The sequence below is a fragment of the Mustela lutreola genome, chromosome 4 (assembly GCF_030435805.1).
Source record: "Mustela lutreola isolate mMusLut2 chromosome 4, mMusLut2.pri, whole genome shotgun sequence".
NCBI classification, from domain to species: Eukaryota; Metazoa; Chordata; class Mammalia; order Carnivora; family Mustelidae; genus Mustela; species Mustela lutreola.
Window position 1 is genome coordinate 51,774,624 of NC_081293.1, and position 20,527 is coordinate 51,795,150.

General features: G+C 40.3%; 1 protein-coding gene across 5 annotated transcripts in view; it reads right to left on the bottom strand.

Moving 5' to 3' along the window:
- Positions 1–20,527, bottom strand: part of KAT6B (lysine acetyltransferase 6B) — a 188,790-nt gene that overhangs the window by 19,014 nt on the left and 149,249 nt on the right. For all 5 annotated transcript variants that reach the window (XM_059169836.1, XM_059169835.1, XM_059169834.1 and 2 more), the window contains exon 13: positions 17,852–17,945. In XM_059169836.1, the coding sequence (XP_059025819.1) occupies positions 17,852–17,945 (94 nt within the window). The remainder of the gene's footprint in view (positions 1–17,851; positions 17,946–20,527) is intronic.

Consider the following 20,527-nt stretch of genomic DNA (forward strand, 5'->3'; position numbering starts at 1 on the left):
TTGGAACGTTATAATTGAACTTTTCCTTAGATAAACTAATAAAAGCCACAACGAGGCTGAGGTTCTGTGGAGGCAGCTGAGGTGGTTCACAGCGAGCTGCCTGGTCTAATCCTACCCGCAGACTAAGGGAAAGTGCTTCTAGCAGTGTGGACCCTGCCGCGATTTCAGAACCAAGCTCTGGGACTCTGGGAATCGGAACGGTTAGAAGAGCAACTCTCCTTTTTGTTGGCACTCACACAACCTACCCAAAATTCTGTGTGTGTGTGTGTGTGTGTGTGTGTGTGTACCAGCTATAATTTTCTAAAACAGAACAAAGAAATGTAATTCTGAGTGATAAGCTTTCACACAGCAAACACAATCCTACAGCAATACTGAAGAAAGGAACGAGTGAGGAATACAAATCTCTCTAAAGATTTTCTTTGTCCTTAAATTACATTTCAAAGGGAATCTGTCATTTTTTGGGATAACGTTCGAAAATCAAAGCACAGATCATTGCCCAATCTGACTGATCAATTAATGTTGAAAACGTAAGGTGGGGAACCTATCTCCAGTTGTCTTCAGGTCATTTAGACGAACAGTCCCATCCCACTGGTCTACAAAACTCGAAACCATCTTTTTTCACTTAAAACCTCTGGCAGTAAATGGCGAAATGGCGGCATCCCCACTGGGTGACTGATGAGCCCATCCTGGCAGACCAGCAGCCCATGTGCAGGCTGTGGTGGGATGAGGTGCCCCATTAAGTGGCTGGCTGGTTTGCCAGCAGCTCGGTGTCACCTAGGTATCCAGCCTTTAATCCTATAGGAACCTTAGAGCCCAAAGTGGCTAGAGTTAGATGTTAGCTATTGGAGAAACACAAACGTATAAAATATCATCCCTGGCAATATTTATTAAAAGACTCCCATTACGAGCCCTTCAGTGAGTAGGTGATACCTTTCTCCAAGTCCACTGCACTGCCTCCCTAAAGCCAGCAATGCTTAGAGCTGAGCCTTCAGTAACAATATATTAGTATCAGCACAGCTATGGCCACAGTATTATCCCCGTGAGCCTTTTACTGCGGGGTCACTGTTAATCAAAGAATCTCCATTCATCTTTCCAAGGACTGGAGTGGTTTAGTCCTGTGTTCAGCAGCTGAGTGTGTCCTATGTTCCAGGCGCTTTCCTAGTCAGGGTGTGCAGAGACACTCCATTTTCTAAATTTAATAAGGAAAAAAGCTCTGGGAGTTTAATTTCTAAACTACTATGCAACTGCTGAACGCAAGAACCACAAACTACATAAATAACAGGAACTCGAATAGACATGTTAACAGCTAAAGTTCATTTTTAAGAATCAATTCAATATGCTACATTGCAAGCAATCAATCACACCGCAATCATCATTTACAAATCAAAGTACAAGACAGATACTCATGGGGTATATACAAGTAGGTGGAAGTGTGTGATTATGGACAAGCAGATTGAAACTGTAAATTATGTAACTGTCTCTTGTAATTACCCTGCTTGAGAACCAAAAGAAACTTCCTGTATAATTTTGCAGGAGAATGGGGATGGAGATACAGAATTGCTTTTTAGTTGGGTTTAACCCTTCAATAGCTATTTAATTATGTGTGATAAGGTCAAAGAAAGTTTATGCTTAATTTATGAAGAGTTGTCAGGGAGGTATTTCAAAGTAATCCTCCGAAAAGCTGCAGATTATTAATGAAACCCGATGATTTCGCTTCCTCCTCGGGAAAGATTTATCTAAATTATTTGGTAAAATAAACAACATTCAAAACAAATTCACAGACGTCATTCATTTTATTTTCTCACTAACAACGTTCATTATGGTCTCCAGTTTTTAACTGGATGCAACTTGAAAAGCTGCAGGGGTAGAAGGCTGTCAAGAGTTCTCAGACATATCTTCTGCTTTGGTAGGAAAAACAAAATCTCATTAACTTCCTTAAATTCATGCGGAAAAGCTCCAACACTGGGCAAACCACAGGGCAGGACTTCTAATCTATGAACAGAGAACCATCATCTTAAGAAGAAGGAAGCCTGTTTTTTGCAATAAATAATCAGCAAAACTTCCTTTCAGCATATTTTAAGACACTCTAGTCTTTTTCTTTCCCTTTCTTAAAATCTAGCATTTAACATCTTTTCTCTTCTGTAAGCATGGTTTCTGGTGCCTAAGGATCTGCCCCAAATACCAGAACTTTGAAAACCCCAGCATTCTGGGAGAAGGAAGTTACAGTGGTGCTTTCCCTCATTTGAAATCAAAAAAGAGAGAAAGAGAGAAAGAGAAAAGAGAGGGAGGGAAGGAAGAGGGGAGAGGGCAAGAAGGGCCAGACAGACAGACAGACAAGGAACTTGAGAGTTTCCAAAGCTGCTGGGCCTCTCTGTATGATGTTCTCTCTCCCATCCACCTCTATCCTCACAGCCATTCTTTGTCTGAATGCACTAGTCTAACACCACTCGGTTAACGTACAACTCTTCAATTATGTTTCTCTAGGTTTAAGAGTGGAAACACAATTCACAGAAATGGAGTTTTCTAATGGACTAGACTAGACACTTGAGAGGATATGATTCTGGTACATTTCAGTACATTTCCTTCACATAAAACTAGTCTTGCAAAGTCTGATGTGGAGAAGCTCCCAAGACACCAAATAGCCGTACACACATTTTGATTGTAAAACAGTAAAAGTGGAAAAGTCTAACTTTTTTATTTTACTTTTTATTTTCTGATTATTTTTTATTTTCTTTTAGAGAGAGAGACTGCTAGCAGAAGTGTGGGGGGTGAGGTACAGAGGGAGAGGGAGAGAATCTACAGCAGGTTCCACACCCAGTGTGCAGCCTTGACGTGGGGCTTAATCCCATGACCCCAAGATCATGACCCAAGCTGAAATCCAGAGTCAGAGCTAAGCCAAGTCAGCTACCCAGGCACACAAAAACTGTATCGCTTTTAAAAACATCATTATCCCACCAATAAATCAAAGTTTTCATTTTAAGAGTTACAAAAATCTAAGCTCCAAACAAATACCATAAGGCATGGACTCCCATTTTAAGACCATCACTTTCTTAAACAAGCAAACAATAAAAATGGCTACAACAATAAAAATAAAACACAGATTTAAAAACAATATTAAACAATATATAGCTTAATGAAAGGGAACTACCCTTGTAATCATCACCCAGGATCAAGAAATGGAAGTTCGCTAGTCACACCGTAATACCTTCCATTTGTCCCATCCCAGTCACCTCTCCTTTTTCCCTCACAAGGAACCACTACCCTGGGGCGCCTGGGTGGCTCAGTGGGTTAAGCCTCTGCCTTCGGCTCAGGTCATGATCTCAGGGCCCTGGGATCGAGCCCCACATCCAGCTCTCTGCTCAGCAGGGAGCTTGCTTCCTCCTCTCTCTCTGTCTGCCTCTCTGTCTACTTGGGATCTCTGTCTGACAAAAAAAATGAATAAAATCTTTACAAAAAAAAAAAAAAAAAAAAAAAAAAAAAACACCACTACCCCGACATCCATGGTAATCCCTTGTGTTTCCATATACTTTCACCACCAACATATCCCTGGTGCTACAATACAGTCTTGCCCATTTAAAAGACTATTTTTTAAGTCTCTGTTAAGTCTATGGGTTCCCCTCTCCACCCCCTTCCTTTTTCTTATCATTTATCTATTGATGAACTGGGGCTATCTGACCTACAGGGTTTCCATAATCTGGATTTTGCTGATTGCATACATATGACGCAGTTCAGTTTGTTCCTCTTTCCTCTGTGTTCCTATAGAATGGCAGCTGGATCCAGAAGCTCAGTGAAACTTTAGGTTCCATCCTCTAGCAAAACTACAGGTGATGGTTTATCCTTTGATCAGGAAGCATATAATTTCTGGCTGTGTCCCTTCCCACAGTGTCTGCTGCTACTGAAGTTCAAGGTCTAGATCAGTTAATTCATTGGCAGAATCGCAGAACAGCCATGTTTTATTTTTATTTTTTTAAAAATCACTTTTTTAAAAAAAAGATTTTTATTTATTTATCTGACAGACAGAGATCACAAGTAGGCAGAGAGGCAGGCAGAAGAGAGAGGCGGAAGCAGGCTCCCCGCCGAGCAGAGAGCCCGATGCGGGGCTTGAACCCAGGATCCTGGGCTCATGACCTGAGCTGAAGGCAGAGGCTTTAACCCAACTGAGCCACCCAGGCACCCCAAACAGCCATGTTTTAATTCTATCATTTCATTTCTTTTCATTTCATTCGTTAGCTGGAATATGTTTATAAAAAGATGTTTTCCCTCATTAACTATTTGTTTACCTAGTGGTACAGTTCATATGGGAGAGGCAAGTTAAATGATTTATTTATCCATTTTTTAGGATAATGAACTGGTCCCTATCATCCTCTAAATTTAAGTGTTATTATGAATGTGTGAGTTTAAATATTTTGTGAGTTTCAATTGTTGTCTTTACTGTTATATTTATTGTCCTGTGGGAGCCTCTTCAAGTTAAATTCTGAGCCCTTTTGAAAAGATCGTAATAGTATTTGCCTCCTTGCTATCCAGTATGAAAGAAGAAACAGTTCAAACACTCCTTTTTACAGAAAGCACTCTCTACATCCTTTTAAATGATTCAACCTGTCCCCCCAAAAGGACATATGCAAATATGTTGTGTACAGTGAGGTCTACCTGTAACACATTTCCTGAAGATTGCACCAATACATTTTTTTGTTATATAATCACATTGTGTATTTTTTTCAACGTGGACAGTTACACGCATAACTGAATTGCTTTTAATCCACTCAACTATTTTAAAGCACTTCATAAACTTTAATTTAAAACAATTTTGTTGAAAAAAAAAAAGGAGCTCCTCTATGATGTTAACCCAAAGGAGGACTCAATAGAAATAATTACAAAACAGAGGTTTTTGTATTAGTAAACATGAACATGTACCACTAAACCACTAATACTAGAGTCAAAACAAGCTAACCACAAATTGATGCTTGAAGGAAAAAAAAAAAAAATCAGATTCCTAACTAGTATTTTCCTACCAGAATTCTAAACAAATGAGAGAAAAATCTCTTGCTTTACCCAAAACAAACTGATGTGGGGAAAAAAATACTACCTCATAGACACCTGAAATTATAAAATCAGCTGCTGGTTAGAAATCCCATCAGGAGAGGACGTTATCTTAGGATATTGTGTTGCAAATGTTAAGACTAAAGCTGGGAAGTATGTTTGAGGGGACTGGTTCCCTGGAAACCAAAACCAGGTATAGTACTCATCTTAACCGATCAGAACAGATGCTTGATCTTAGGAAACATGCTTCCCTTGCTTATGTACCTGAAGTGGGAAAAGGAAAAGAGTTGGAGTCATTTCCTCTTCTGTCCCGGCACAGCCTTGTATTTCACCGAAACATGCAGTGTCGTGTGCCTGGGATGAATCCTCCGTGTGCCGACCACCAACTAGCCTAGGGGCAAGGCCGGGACCCTTTATCCTTACGGTCTCATCACCTAGGCCAGTCCTTGGCAGAGTCCGTGTAAATAAAACATGTTTACTGAAGGAAGTGATCAGGGAATGGAGAAGGGCAAAAAACAGAGGGAGAGATCTCAGGTCAAAAATCAGCTGCCCTAAGCCAGTGAGGTGACTGTGACAGGTGCTGTGGGGGACACACAGAAGAGCGCTGATAAGGTGTAGGCATTCTCTTATTTACTTACTCCCACGACAGACCCTTTTTTGGCTCAACTACTATGTGTATCCCACTGTGCTCACGGCTTGGAGTTCAGCAGTGGGCCAGCCTGACCCCCATGATAGTGCTGTCAAGCTTCCTATTTTCGGCTAAAGACAGGTTTTCCCAAACTAATTATGTGAACAGAATTTGCCCAGTAGTATGGTTTCAAAATGACTCACCACAAATGCCGGTCAGTGTCAGAAATCCAAACAGACAAAAAGATTTGTAAAAACAATCCACCTGCCTGCCAAATCTTGAAAAAATTCTAAGCTATGTAAGGTGAAACGGTAGCTACAGGCCGTATGTTTCTTATTTACAACATTTTCATTGAAGCAATGAATACAAACTATTCCATAAGAGCTATTTATTTGCTCTTATTTATGACAAGCTTTGTTAAAAAAAAAGATACATAAATAAATCGTTAGCTGCACTGCCTCATGCAACTTATTTCTATGCATTCGGTAACAGTCAACCTCTGAATAAATCACGGAGAGCTCAATTTTCAACATTGATGTTATCTTCAACATATTAAAATATACTGCACTTCAGCCCAATGTCATAAAACAGTCATGACAAAGTCTTTTAGCACAACACATTATAACAAGAAAGTAAGGAAAAGTAGCCATTTTCCTTATTATATTATAAACTAGAATCCTATTAAATATATATATCACCATGATATTTATTCTTCTGTAAGTCAAAACACGTCTTCCAAAACCCGGAAGTCTGAGGACACAGCTGCCGGTCCAGTGTTTCCGCAAGTGTCACGGTGGAGGTGTGGGAAGGGTATCCCAGAGAAGACAATAAAGAACTTGAGCCCCATTTTAAAAGCATAACTGATTATTCTTTAATGACTGCCAGGGCTGTGCTCACCCGGAGAGAGCTGCCGGGAGAGCTCTGCACAGGGGGAAAAAAAGCTTTCTTGACGGTTCCTTAACACGGAAGTTGGAATTTTTCTTCCAAAATAAATGCATGAAGAAATGAATTATCTGATGAAAGTCAAGAGAAGAGAAGCTTCTCTCTTCAACCAACTGTGTGTAAATGTGAGTTCTGTCACAGCTCTCATCTCTCCGCCCAAGGGTTACAGTGGATAATGGCAATCTTCTTTCTGACACAGCTTAAATGATCCTAAGATAGAAGCTGAGCTTGAACAAAGACACCAGCCCTCAAAAGGAGGCAGGGCGCACCTGACATCTTTTGGAAGTAAGTAAACCACAGCTGACTGATTATGTTCTAACAAAATTAAACTCTTCAGAAGAATCACGTGTGAGGAAAGTACATTAAGAAGCTCTTCCCAGGGTACCTGGGTGGCTCAGTGGGTTAAAGCCTCTGCCTTTGGCTCAGGTCATGATCCCAGGGTCCTGGGATCGAGCCCCACATCGGGCTCTCTGCTCAGCAGGGAGCCTGCTTTCTCCTCTCTCTGCCTGCCTCTCTGCCTACTTGTGATTTCTGTCTGTCAAATAAATAAATAAAATCTTTAAAAAAAAAAAAAAAAAAAAAAGAAAAGAAGCTCTTCCCACAGTAACTCATTCAACATTTGGTCAACAAATAATAAGGACCTACTAAGTGCCAGGCTCGCCCAGGAGGTGAGACTGCCCCCGAGAACAAAGTCTTTATCCTCAGGAATCTTACTTCTGGTGAAGGAAATGGGCAATAAGTAATAAATATACAAAAGACACATGCAACTTTCTAAGTGACTCTACACTTGCTTAGCCTTTAGCATTTTTTAATAGTCGGTGCCACTGAAAAAGGAGAAAACTATTAAATAAAAGTTGCAATAAGGAAATAAATACCACATGTCAAATTTATAGCTCCTTCATTCACTTTACTTACAGGGAATCAGCGATTCGGTCATATAACATGTCCCTAAGAGACATTGTCATGGTCCCTCAAAACCTTTGATGCTCAGCTTGTGGGGCTCAGAAATGGGGGAAAGCGAACTACTTACACTGCAACCTACCAAAGGGAGAACGGAGGCCCCAAGTGCGCGCTTCCCGGACTCTACGCCGTCACAGAGAAGACAGAATTCACATGTTTTGCCTGGGTAAAGGATGACACTGCTCAAAGTGAGGTGACAGGCACCAGAGTTCTGGCCACCATGGGGCTGAAGGTCGTGCTATCTACACGTCCCTGTAACCATTCCAGGTCACCTGCTGGGAAGGGCAGTGATGCCCAGAGACGCTTGAGGTGGGATGTGTCACCGGTACCTGTCAGGCCAGGACCAGCTCCTGGAAAGAATGTGCTCACCCTAAAATTATTCTCAACTTGCTGTCAGAAAGAAGTTCGTGACACCCATACAGTCTCAGCAACTTAGAGTTTACCAACAGTTGGGGAAAACAGGCCTTACTAGAATACAACCAACTGGATTCCTAAATTAAAATTCCTATTTAACTGGAGAGAGGCCTGTCAGTATCAAAAATTTGCTTCAAGGCATCTGTGTGGCTCAGATGGTTAAGCGTCTGCCTTTAGTTCAGGTCATGATCCCAGGGTCCTGCGTTGGGAGTCCCACCATCAGGCTCCCTGCTCTGCGGGGAGCCTGCTTATCCCGGGAGCCTGCTTCTCCCTCTACCGCTCCCCCTGCTTGTGCTCTTTCACTCTCTCTCTAATAAATAATAAATCTCTAAAAAAGAAGAAAAAAATTTGCTCCAAAAAAGTTTTCAGGTAGGATGAAACAACTTTAAATTTCTGGTTAAAAGTAGTCTTAAATTCTTAAAAAAAAAAAAAAAGTAGTCTGAAATTCTTTTTTTTATTAATTAATTAATTTATTAATTAGAGAGAGAAATCACAAGTAGGCAGAAGTAGGCAGAGAGGCTGGCAGATAGAGCGGGAGAAGCAGCCTCCCTGCTGAGCAGAAAGTATGATGTGGGGCTCGATCCCAGAACCCTGGGATCATGACCCAAGCCGAAGGCAGAGGCTTAACCCACTGAGCAACCCAGACAGCCCTCGTCTTAAATCCCAACGTTTTACTTAAATTGTGCTTTGAAAAGTTTCTAAGTGGCATCCCTTTTAAAATAGTCTGTTGAGGGCAGACTATTAAAACTGCAAGTTACTAGGGGACGACCTCAACTGCTATGACACGTACTCCTCCTGAATTTAGATATCAAATACTACAACATTTAAGCCAGTGGCTAGCATCTAAGATACAGGGGAAGAAGTTGTTCTCTCTTTGAGGGAGTGGATATAGTTACCCACCGAACAGCACATCCTTCTAGGTAGAGATGAAGTATGTGGCTTTCTTTCTAATTTTGTCTGATGGACCTAGAAGAGCTCTGAGAAGGAGGAAGTGGGAAACCATTCAGAAGATGTTTCCTTGTTCTAAGGAGTGCTTCCTCAGGAAACCAGTCAAGAGTTTTAAGAAGGCTAAGGAAAGACAGGCCTGGACTCTGAGAGAACTCAGTCTTTAGAACCGAAAGGGAGAAAAAAATGAAGGTGTGGAACATTAACCCACTAATTCCCAGTGAGAAAGAAACTAGGTATTAAATGGTACCAAGAGGCATCTTTTCTCCCAAGTTTCTTATATACCTTATTTTTCTTAAATCCAGGTATGTGTGTGTATATGTGTGGCATTTTGAAGAAAAGAGAAGTCAAAGGACACTGCTGACTGCACTAACAAGGTGACCAAAGTCGTTAACATGTAGGCACAAAACTGGGTCATCCGCACTCAACTTGCAGCAGCACTCACCTAACATAGACTTAGTTCTTAAATGGTATACATTTCTCACAAAAACCGCAGAGAAACCCCTCAACCGAAATCACAGAAAAGGTCCGCAAACAGGACTTCCTGCAAGTCCTAATTCATTCAATCACTCCTATGTCCTCTCGAGTTCTATTTCATAAAAGACAATCCTGAGACCCTGCCCGGTATTTTAATACTGAATAAAGCAAGCCAAGAATTGATTCTGCTTACAAACTTTCATCATTAGTCTACAAATAAACAGACACTAATTTTTAAAAATGCTTAAGTGTACAGTTAACGGATAATGTATGTAACTGATAAACTTACTGGCTATGTACTAGTTCTCAGAAGACCAAAGGTGTAAGTTTGTAGACTTTTGGACCCACTGTCATCTACCCTTTATAAAACCCTCCCCAAGGTTATGCCAAGGCTGAAACAAACAAGGAAGAAAGTTAAGATTTAGAATTCTTGTAATTCTCATTAGCATGTTTGATTAAATTAGGAAAGAAATTTGGAATTTCATCAAATGCCCTCCAAATTTGCATTAACCCGTCTGGATATCACTTTTTGTTTTTCCCATCACTGCTCCCTGGCCTTCTTGCTACCAGTGCTCCAGCCTCTGTAGTTTAAAAAACAAACACCAGGGGCGCCTGGGTGGCTCGGCGGGTTAAGCTTCTGCCTTCAGCTCAGGTCATCATCTCAGGGTCCTGGGATCGAGCCCCAAATCAGGCTCTCTGCTCAGCAGGGAGCCTGCTTCCCCTCACCCTCTGCCTACTTGTGATCTCTCTCTGTCAAATAAATAAATAAAATCTTTAAAAAAAAAAAAAACCAAAAACAAAATCCAACAACAACAACAAACAAACCAGGTTCCTTGATGGTTAAACCATCCCTTGATGGTTAAGCTTTCAGAATTCACTTTTTTAAAATTCCACAACAACCATGGTCCTTCAAAGTATACTTCTTATACTGTCTCTTAATCTTCTTCTCTGGGGCGCTGAACACTGGCTGGGGAGTGACTCTGGACAGGTTTCTAAGTGATAACAGTAACCAGCCTCCTAAGGTCTTTGCAAGGATGGAGCACATTAACCTGCGTGATTCAGGGGACAATGCCTGGCACACAGTAAGTGCTCCAGAAAGGTCAGCTGGGATTAAGACTGTTGTTGCAATGCTGACCTCTTTCTCCCCTGATTCTTTTCCTACTTTTGGACCCTTTTCAATTGTCTTGATAACGTCCTCATCCTCTTAGCCCTTAACACGTTGTAACTTCAAGGACTCCATCCTCAGCTCTGTCTCTCTATGCTCTCCCGGTTGTTCTCATCCATATCAACGGTTGCCTCCCTTTAATGAATTCCCCCGCTGAGCTCCAAACTCCCAGGGAAAACTGCACATGGACGGTCATGATCACAGTGAAGGTAACACAGCCAAAGCCACACTCACTACCTTTCCAAGTTCCGTTCATTCATCCATTCATCTAGCACTGACTGAGCAGCAGAGGTGCTGGGCAGAGTTCTACCTGCTGCAGAACAGGAAAATACCTGCTTCATTTCCACATGTCCTTGCTGCCACTCCCCTAGGTCAGGCCTTCATGGATTCCTAGTTTTCTTCACTTTTTACAGCAAAAAGTAGGAAGTAGAAAATAAAAACTGCCTGTAATTCTAATTCTAGACATAATCTGAAAGTGTGTTTCTTTCCCTTCTTTGCACATACTTTTTATGTAATTGAGAACATACATATATACAACTTTTAAAAACCATGTATTTATTATAACCATCTTCCTATTTCATTAAAAATTCTTTAGAACACTAATTCTTTTTTTTATTTGACAGACAGAGATCACAAGTAGGCAGAGAGGCAGGCAGAGAGCGAGAGAGAGGAGGAAGCAGGCTCCCTGCCAAGCAGAGAACCTGATGCGGTACTCGATCCCAGGACCCTGAGATCATGACCTGAGCCAAAGGCAGAGGCTTAACTCACTGAGTCATCCAGGTGCCCCTAGAATATTAACTCTTAACAGCTAATATTCTATTATATAGATATACCGTAATTTTCTCAGGGTAATGGTTCTCTCTTCCTTTTGAATATTGAGAGGGTTTCAGTTTTTTCTTTCTATTATAAACAATGACACCATGACAGACAACTGTACCAAAACATTAACTCTTTGAGTAACAGAAGTGTGGGGGACTTAATTTTCTCTTGGTATTTTTCTAACTTTCTACTATGGGTTTATACTGCTATAATTGGGGGATGGGGTGAAAGGGGCAGGAAAGTCCACTCTTTAAAAAACTAACACAAAACATGTTACATTAAATATGAAATTAATGCACACTGATGAAAGTATACTGATTTCCTTAGAATAAATTTCTTTCTGATGTTTTTGATATATGCCATCAAAGTTCTGGAAAATGTCTACCAATTTACACCTCCTCCAGTATAAATACAAGAGCCCACGTAAGTCAACTTAGATCTAGCTATATTTAAAAGTGTTTGCTAATTTGGTAGCCAAAAAATTATAATCTTGCAGTTATTTGAATTTTCATTTTTAAATCACCAACAGTTTTTGGTTTTTTCCTTTTCTCATTTTAATTAGCCATTTGTACTTGACAGACTTCGGAGCAATGTGGCCTAGAGCCTAAGTGCTCAGACTCAAAACCAGAGCGGTGCCATTTGTAGTTACTAGCTGGGCCTGTTTCCTCACCCATAAAACGAGATTAAAATGTCTCAACAAGTGCTGAGGGTTGAATGAGTCAGCTCTCTCAGGAAAGTGGCTGGCACACAGTAGGTGCTCAGCAAATGTCAGCAACCTTGCTGCCAACCAGTGCTGTGAAGGTTGAATGAGTCAGCTCTCTCAGGAAAGTGGCTGGCACACAGTAGGTGCTCAGCAAATGTCAGCAACCTTGCTGCCAACCAGTGCTGTGAAGGTTGAATGAGTCAGCTCTCTCAGGAGAGTGGCTGGCACACAGTAGGTGCTCAGCAAATGTCAGCAACCTTGCTGCCACCAAAGAGTTTCTTTTTCTGTGCATTCTGCATTCATGTCCTCTGCTCATTTTTCTATTAAGGTTTATGTTTTAACACGATCAAACCTTTCCTTTTAAATATTTGTTTAAATACTATAGCTGTCAAAGCTTTGCCTGTCATGTTTGTTGCAAACATCTTTCCCATTATGTTTGCTTTTAAAATATTAAAAAATTTTCTTACTGTATAGACATTTTACCTTTCTATATAGTCAAGCCATCTGTACATGCTTCGGTGCTTTCTTTCGTTGTGTTAACCTTTAGTGTTAGGATGTCCTTGACCATCCAAGGATCAGAGGATTGCATATCCTTTCTTCTACATTTTAAAAGTTTTTGTGTTTTCATTTTTTGTTAATCATCTAAATCTTTCTTTTTTTAAAGAGAGAGAGAGTCAGCAAGCAGGGTGAGAGGCAGAGGAAGAAAGAGAATATTAAGCAGTCTCCACATCCAGCATGGAGTCCAATGCAGGGCTTGATCTCCCAGTCCCAAAATCATGACCTGAGCTGAAATCAAGAAAGCAAGAGCTGTACACCTAACTGCCCCGGCACCTCGGATCATCTAAATCTTGAATCTACCTGGAGTTTCTTTTGCAGTTACTCAAACATCTAACATGTTTCCTCACATGGTCATGATTCAGATTCTCTTGGTCTGGAATGTTTTCATTCAACTTGTTATAAGTTCTAATATATACTGCACAAACATACTATCCAGCAACTGTTGACTCAGTGAACTTGACCACTGAGAAAGAACTATGTCTTCTTCATTTCTGTCATTGGTGTTTGGTAGAGTGCCAAACGAGGATGGACACCACTACACCTCTCCCCCCACCAGCAACAAAGGTTGCATGAACAGGTTAAAAAAAAAATGAATTAAGTCACATTTCATTCACTATCCTCCTCTGGTATCCAATTTAGAATCAAATAAATGCATTAATAACACACACATGAATAAGTTAATGATGCCACCTTCTTTCCACCACCTGGAACAATGTTCTGCAACCTACTGCTGAATCAGTTTGCTTTCCTGGGTCAGCTGCGGAGGATGGGTTTTACATCCTGCTCCCCAGGCAGGCTTTTGGCTCTGCAGGCTTGAGTAAAAGACAATTCATTATCAGCTTATCTACTGCCCAGCCAAGCAGAGTCTTGAACAACTAAAAGCATATATAATAAACCAAACCTGCTACATAAGTACGTATCAGTCAAAATAAGCCCAAGGCTACTCACTACAGCACTTTTTTTTTTTTTAAGAAATTTTATTCATTTATTTGACACAGAGAGAGAGATCACAGGTAGGCAGAGAGGTAGGCAGAGAGAGAGAGAGAAAGGGAAGCAGGCTCCCCGCTGAGCAGAGAGCCCGATGTGGGGCTCGACCCAGGACCCTGAGATCATGACCTATGCCCAAGGCAAAGGCTTAACCCACTGAGCCACCCAGGCGCCCCAACACTACAGCACTTTTAAAACTGAAATATTGGGGAATATCCTATATTCCTATACCTAGGAGGGTTCCAGAACACAGTAAGAGGATCTCTAGGAAGTAGTAAGGAGTGATTTCCAGGATGTATTATTAAGTGGAGAAAAGCAAAATGTAAAAGACTATCTACAGTATGCTCCCTTGTGAGTAAGAAAGGAGAAGAAATAAGAGAATACACTTCTCTTTTGCATAAAAAGAACCCTGGGAAGGACAAATGAAAAACCAGTGAGGTCAGTGACATGCAGGAAAGGACTGGGGATGGGTAGAGGGAATGGCGGAAGGGAATGACACTTCCCCGAGGGCACCCTTTAATAAAGTTTCAACTCTGAAAATATGTTTTATGTTTCGAAGACAAAACACCAAGGACACAGGAAAAACTAAAGTGGCCAACAAAGGGAAGCAAGAAAGCCTAACTGTATTTCAAATGAATGACATAACCACACTGAAGGGGGGGAAATTAAAAAAAAAAAAAAACTAAGCGAAGTAACATTCAAACACAGTATTTTGACTAAATACACCCCATTTGTTTGTTCAAAACAAACAAATACATACAAATATTGACCTCTAGTTAGGAGGCCTGATTTCTAGGTGGTGGTATGAGTAAGCAATTCTGAAAGTACTCAGTGTGTGATCTAGGGCTGAGGACATCAGGAAGTACACTGTGGATAATGGAAGTCAGAGTTCTCACTGCTGGAGAGACAGAATAAAACCTTGTGGTGGTGCAGACCTGGAATGCAAGGTTCTAGTATGAACTCATGACTGGGCTGTGGGGTATGGGGTGTGTGTGCACGTGTGCATGTGTGTAGACAGAGATGGAGATGAGAAGGAATCTCAGATTCTAGGAGAAACAATGGGGTATCAACTTCAACCTTGACAGTCACTCCTTCCACACTACCTACTTAGGTTCTGAGCAAAGAGTCACAAAACCCATGAGATGGTTTATGAGCGCGCTGGAGTTGGTATCATTTAGTAACTTTGGGCCAAGCTCTGCAGATGACCTCCTGGGGAGCCCTGCTCCGCAAACCCCAGGCAGGCTGTTCCATTAAGATTAAGACAACAACTTGCTCCCAGGGCAGCATCTAGTCCCATGGATGACCACTGCTGGAGAACAGTGTTCAGAGCTTTGGGATTTGCCGTTTTTTATATACACACCACACACTTCAGAGTGCATGGCACCCATGGTTCCAATCCAGCGGGCAAGTGGGCAGCTGGGAAGCGATAGCTCTCTTCCCACTGCTCTTGTCTCAGCTTCCTAAATTGGTACTAACTATAAAGTAACAAAGTATTTTCCTCCTTCCCAACTTTATTTGAATTACCGGAAATACATCCCCTGACCAAAAGATCCTCGGGCTCATGTACAAAACAGAAATAAAATAAATCTAACCATTAAAAGGTCCCTTAAAAAAAGACAAAAAACCAGCACATTTTAGAAAACCAGTAACCTTGGTTATCTATTTTGCCCTGCGTTCTGAATTATGAGGTTGACGAGGATTATGAGAGGTCATGGGGTTTATCTCCTTACCTTGCAAGGCTGGATCTAAATCATTCTAGAAAGATATTATCTACTATTATTTTAAGCAACTCCAAAGGAGATGCTATCAATTTTTTCAGCAGCCTATTCTATCTCTTTTAAAACCTTTGGGGCCAAGGATTTTTTTTTTTTTAATTGAATTTCTATTGGGTTTACACCAGTTTCCATTTTCATTGAGTACTGTAAAATTCTTCTCCCAGCTTCCTGTTCTATGAAGGAGTAACACCAAGCCCTTTTCAAGTTTACTCAAATCATTCACCACATTGCTTACCCACCCCAGCACAGGGGCAATGTCAAGGGTACAGGAAAGAGAAAATCTAAAAAATTACACCCTCAGCACTGTACTACCCAGACACACCCTAAGGGGTGGCACTCATCGTGATGGCCCGAGCAATGGTTCCAATGGGCTCCAAAGTTCTGGTTTAAAAATACTGGGTAGACTCCAATACAGTTCTCACTAAAACGGTTAACACAAAGATTTAGCATTTGAAGGGAACTCTGTTCCTGGGTTGTCCTCTTATGTGAAAGGCCTCACTATCAGATCATGCTATACAAATAAGAACTAATCTATTTAGAGACTTGGTTTTTAACCCAGTAAGCAGTAGTCCCTTTTTAAATTTTAGGTAGAAAATCATTGTGAGCAGTACTGTGTTATCACTTTGGAGATTCCATTCAAATCAAGAAAATAAATCAAATGCAGATTATTGATCATACTGTCCTACTGAAAACAAAGAAGATAGTATCCTAGGAATTTATAGTCAGTTGGAAGTAGGACACATCAGTTATCACCACTAAAGCAGGCGTTAAGTCTACCGCTATGCTACAGAGATATCGAGCCAAGAAGGGAACGAGATGAATCTTCAGGAGGTAGGATCAAACAGAAGAGGTTCCTGAGCTGGCTCTTAACAATGGGTAGGATTCTAAACACATGGAGGCTGGGGAAGGAGGAGGAGGAAGTGGTCACGTTAGCAAAAGGACTGTATAGACAAAGAATGGAAATATGGAAACATGCTCAGAATATCTGAGGAAAAAGAGATTAGCAGATGAAAAAGCCTAAAAAAATTAGCTGGAAGTAGGTGCTAGGAGGCTTTGGATACTGAGCTCTGGAGTTTACCTTATTCTGTAGGCATGCAGATGCTAAAAGTATCAAAGGTTAAGGCCTGAACTGTTGCTATGTACATCAGAAACCACAATGTTTATGAACAACTTCTAAATGGGGGCCACACACACAAAAAAGGGATTTGCCCATAGAATCAATTACATCTAGACCTCTGCAAAATAGTAACAGTGACCTCCTGGTAAGATGGCCCTCCATGGGAGAACTAGATCAGGAAAATAAAGGGTAAGACTAAGACAATGAATTCACAACTACAAATGTTAACTGAAAACAGTCAATAAGTAATACTTCAAAAAAAGAACAATATTCTCAATGGCGACAAACTGTGCACATCTGTCTAAAACTGCTGTATAGTCATTTTATACCCCAACAATAAATTGTAGTATCTAGTAATATAGATCTGGACACAGCATATTTGTTTCTTCATGTTTTTTCTTGAGCACATTTATATTGTGGGGGTTTTTTGCATTTGATGTACCTTAGGAAGAATATACAATTTCCTAAATTTTCCTTCTTTCAGTTTATAATCAGACAAACTACAATCTCATAATAAAGCACATAGTTCCTAGTGACAGGTTTTTCATGGTCAGAAATTACTATTATCATGGATACTTAGCCTTCGTGTTATCTGGGTATTTTGAAATGAATTCTTCCAATGTACCTTAGCACTCCATTTACACACCCCATATAATATAAACAAGGAGGAAAAAAAAAACTACCTATGTTTTTTATATTATCCTGTGTCTACTTCACTGTGTCATTCCAATTTTAATTAAGAGACTTTGAAGATACAAATATGCATAAAAACCATTTCTTGGGCAACCTTCTAGACAAAAAACATTATATAATTTCCATAACAAAAAGGGGAAATTAATAAAGTAGAAGTTATTTCTATTAGAAAGTCTCAAAGGATAAGCCACCTAAAGAATTGTTTTTCTAAGCAGAAATATCCCTTTCTTGCCCAGTACTGATAAGATTATAGGTAAAATTTTAGAAAGCTGAAAATCCTTTTAAATAATACTTCCGTTAGCTCTAATCACAAATAATTGCCTCTTCTGGTGCTAATGAGCATGAGCGCCAGGGAATGGAATGCAATTCTGCAGGTTCATTCGGGGTAATGGCTTTGTGAGCTAGTGACACTGCCAAGCAATCTAGACTCAATTTCCTAGAGCACAGTAAGTGAGCAACAGTAAATTTTTCACGTGAGGAAGATTTTCTAACCTATGTAAATATAAAGAGAAAGCCTATTATCTACTGATAAAAACAACAAAGTAGGTTAAATAAAGTTTTATGTGTTACTCTTTCTTTTAACAGCCATCAGCTCCCTGGGTCATGAAAGTAAGTAAAGCACTTCACTTACTGAAATCAATGAGAAACCGTCCAAATCCTTGCCTTTGGTGCTGGGGCATGATCATTATGCAGGAGACATTATACTTCTGCTGGCAAAGCTTTTCCTGAGGGAAGGAGAAACAGATCAAGTATGTCAGAGCTCTGCTGAAGTGGGCAATTCCCTGCACCTGCCACCATCCTTGTACAACAGTCCACTAAGGTGAACCCCTGTGTTAGGTCAGGACCAAGCAGAACAGTCCCACTGTGTTGATCAAACTATCAGCTAACAACAAACCATCAACTCCAGGCATGCCTTTCAATTATGCCTTTATGCCTGAAAGCTGGTAGCATAAAATATGAATATAGAATCCAAGGAAATATGAGCCAAATGAAATAGAACATAGAGAGTATGCAAGAAATGATTTCCTTGCTCAAACAACTGGAGAGATGGGGGGGGGGAATGAACATCCACAGAGTCACCCAGAGGGGAAAGGTTAAGACGGAGCTCGCTACCTTGCTAAACAATTTTAAACTCTTTGACAGCAATCTGTCTTCTGCCTTTGACCAAATGTCCCAGGGAAATGAAAACAGTGTATGAATAAGTAGATCTACACAGATACACTTATGTATCTTACGGATTAAAAAAAAATCAAAGTAAAAAGCTAGAGAAATAATTAATCTGCATTTCAAACCAAACAAAAAGTCCAGGCTGTAAGAAATCCCAAAGCCTCTACACAAAACTGAGGCCAAAATATTACCAACAGTATGAAACCAGGAGAGAGACTGGGACGACTAGGGTGGGAAACAGTTCATATAGTTAAGAAAGAATTTGCGATTTTCATGGGATGTGGCATCAGAGCAGTAATATTTTATTCAGAGTACACAGAAGCAGCCAAAGCCTGTACAGAGAAGATCTGGAAAAGGCTTTTAAGGTTGTGAATGCTCTGGCCAAATATAAACCACAAGTAAGACTGACCACAAATGGTACTAACCACACAAAAGGATGACTTCAGAACGCCCAGATCTTTAATGAACCTATTAGAAATATCACAGGAAATTGTTGTGGAAAAAACCCTACAGGGCAGAATTAGAGATTTCTTTGTGAAAAAGATGCTCCCAACATTTGCACACTTGTAGCTGTTCTTGGAGTTGCTAAGAAATGAGGAGGAAGAAATCACGTGTTGTCAGTTATCCCTAAGACACTGGAGTGTCCGTCAATGGACGTGCACATCAGAGGCGTGTTCAAATAATTAGTCTTCTTGGCAAAGTCAGACAAATGTGTCACTTTCTTTAAAAACAGATGTATGCTAAGTTGAAAGGATTCATCCTTTATGCCATTCTTTTCTCTGTCCCAAACTATTCCTACCTTTTAACTTGGCAGGCCAGCCCAACCCTCCCCTCCCCTCCAACTCCCACCCTTTAACACACATTGCCGCAGCTAAATTCTAATCTATGGATAAACTAACTGTTCTCTCTTTCCCTCCTGTTTAGAGTCCTCTATTATCTGCCTGGTAAGTCAAATGCATGTAATGATTATGGTGAACTTTTCTAGATCATCTTGGCCATTCTCTAGCTGTAACCTCCAGAATTTGGTTTAAGTATAACCCCAAAGGGCCATAGTCCTTCACACTCCAATTGATGCATTAAAATATGGTTTAATTTGCATGTATCTAGACTTTTAAAGTGTTTTTTTTAAGATTGATTTTTGTTTTACTACACTCCCAAAGAATTGAGTTTTCCATGTACAGTAAGACACGACAGTAGTTGCTGCCATGCTGTGAAAGGAAACTGTTGCAAAATGAGAAAAGTTTTGAAGTAAAATGCTGGGTCCCGTGGGAGAAGAGAGGCAGAGACTGAAACTGTAAGGTTCACCATCAACTGCAGACCCAAAGGCCAATTTGAGACAAGGACAGCAGGCACCATTAAGCATCTACATTTAAACACAGACACATGTAAAGAAACACCATTTTCTTTCTTTCTTTCTTCTTCTCCTTTTTTTTTTTTTTAAAGTAGGCTCCACGCCAGCATGGAGCCCAATGTGGGGTTGAACTCATGTTCCTGGGGCACTGAGCCACCCAGGCACCCCCAAAAATACCATTTTCTAACTTCTAAGAAGAATAACCATGACCACTATATATATTTTTAAGTTATCTCCAATGTGGGGCTCAAACTTACAACCTTGAGACCAAGAGTTGCATATTCTACCAAATGAGCCAGCCAGGTGTCCCATGACCACTATTCTTTTTAACTCATTGGAGAAAACGAGCTTTATAAACCTATACTAAAGGTAAGATGTTTTATACATCATATAGATTTCCTATTTATTGTTTTATTTTTATTATTGTGTTAATTCTCTATCATCTTTTTAACCTGTTATGTACAAATTAACTTTCGTCTTTTTTGTGTATATGTGTATTAAAATATTAAGGCTGTTTCCCATGAATGCTATAACTTATTCATATTTTTGTATATGACCTCTGGGTTGATTCTAAAATACAGAAAACCTGCAGTTTGCAAAGGACCTTCATGTATACTCTATCTTTTGATATTCCATGAAAATGACACTTCCATCAGGCACCCCATTTACATTATTCAAGAGTAGATTCAATAAATTTCACTTACCGCCTAATACGCAAACTGTATCACAAAATAAATACAATACAGGATTCAGATCATTGACTATATGCATGGAAGTCTTAAAAGTACC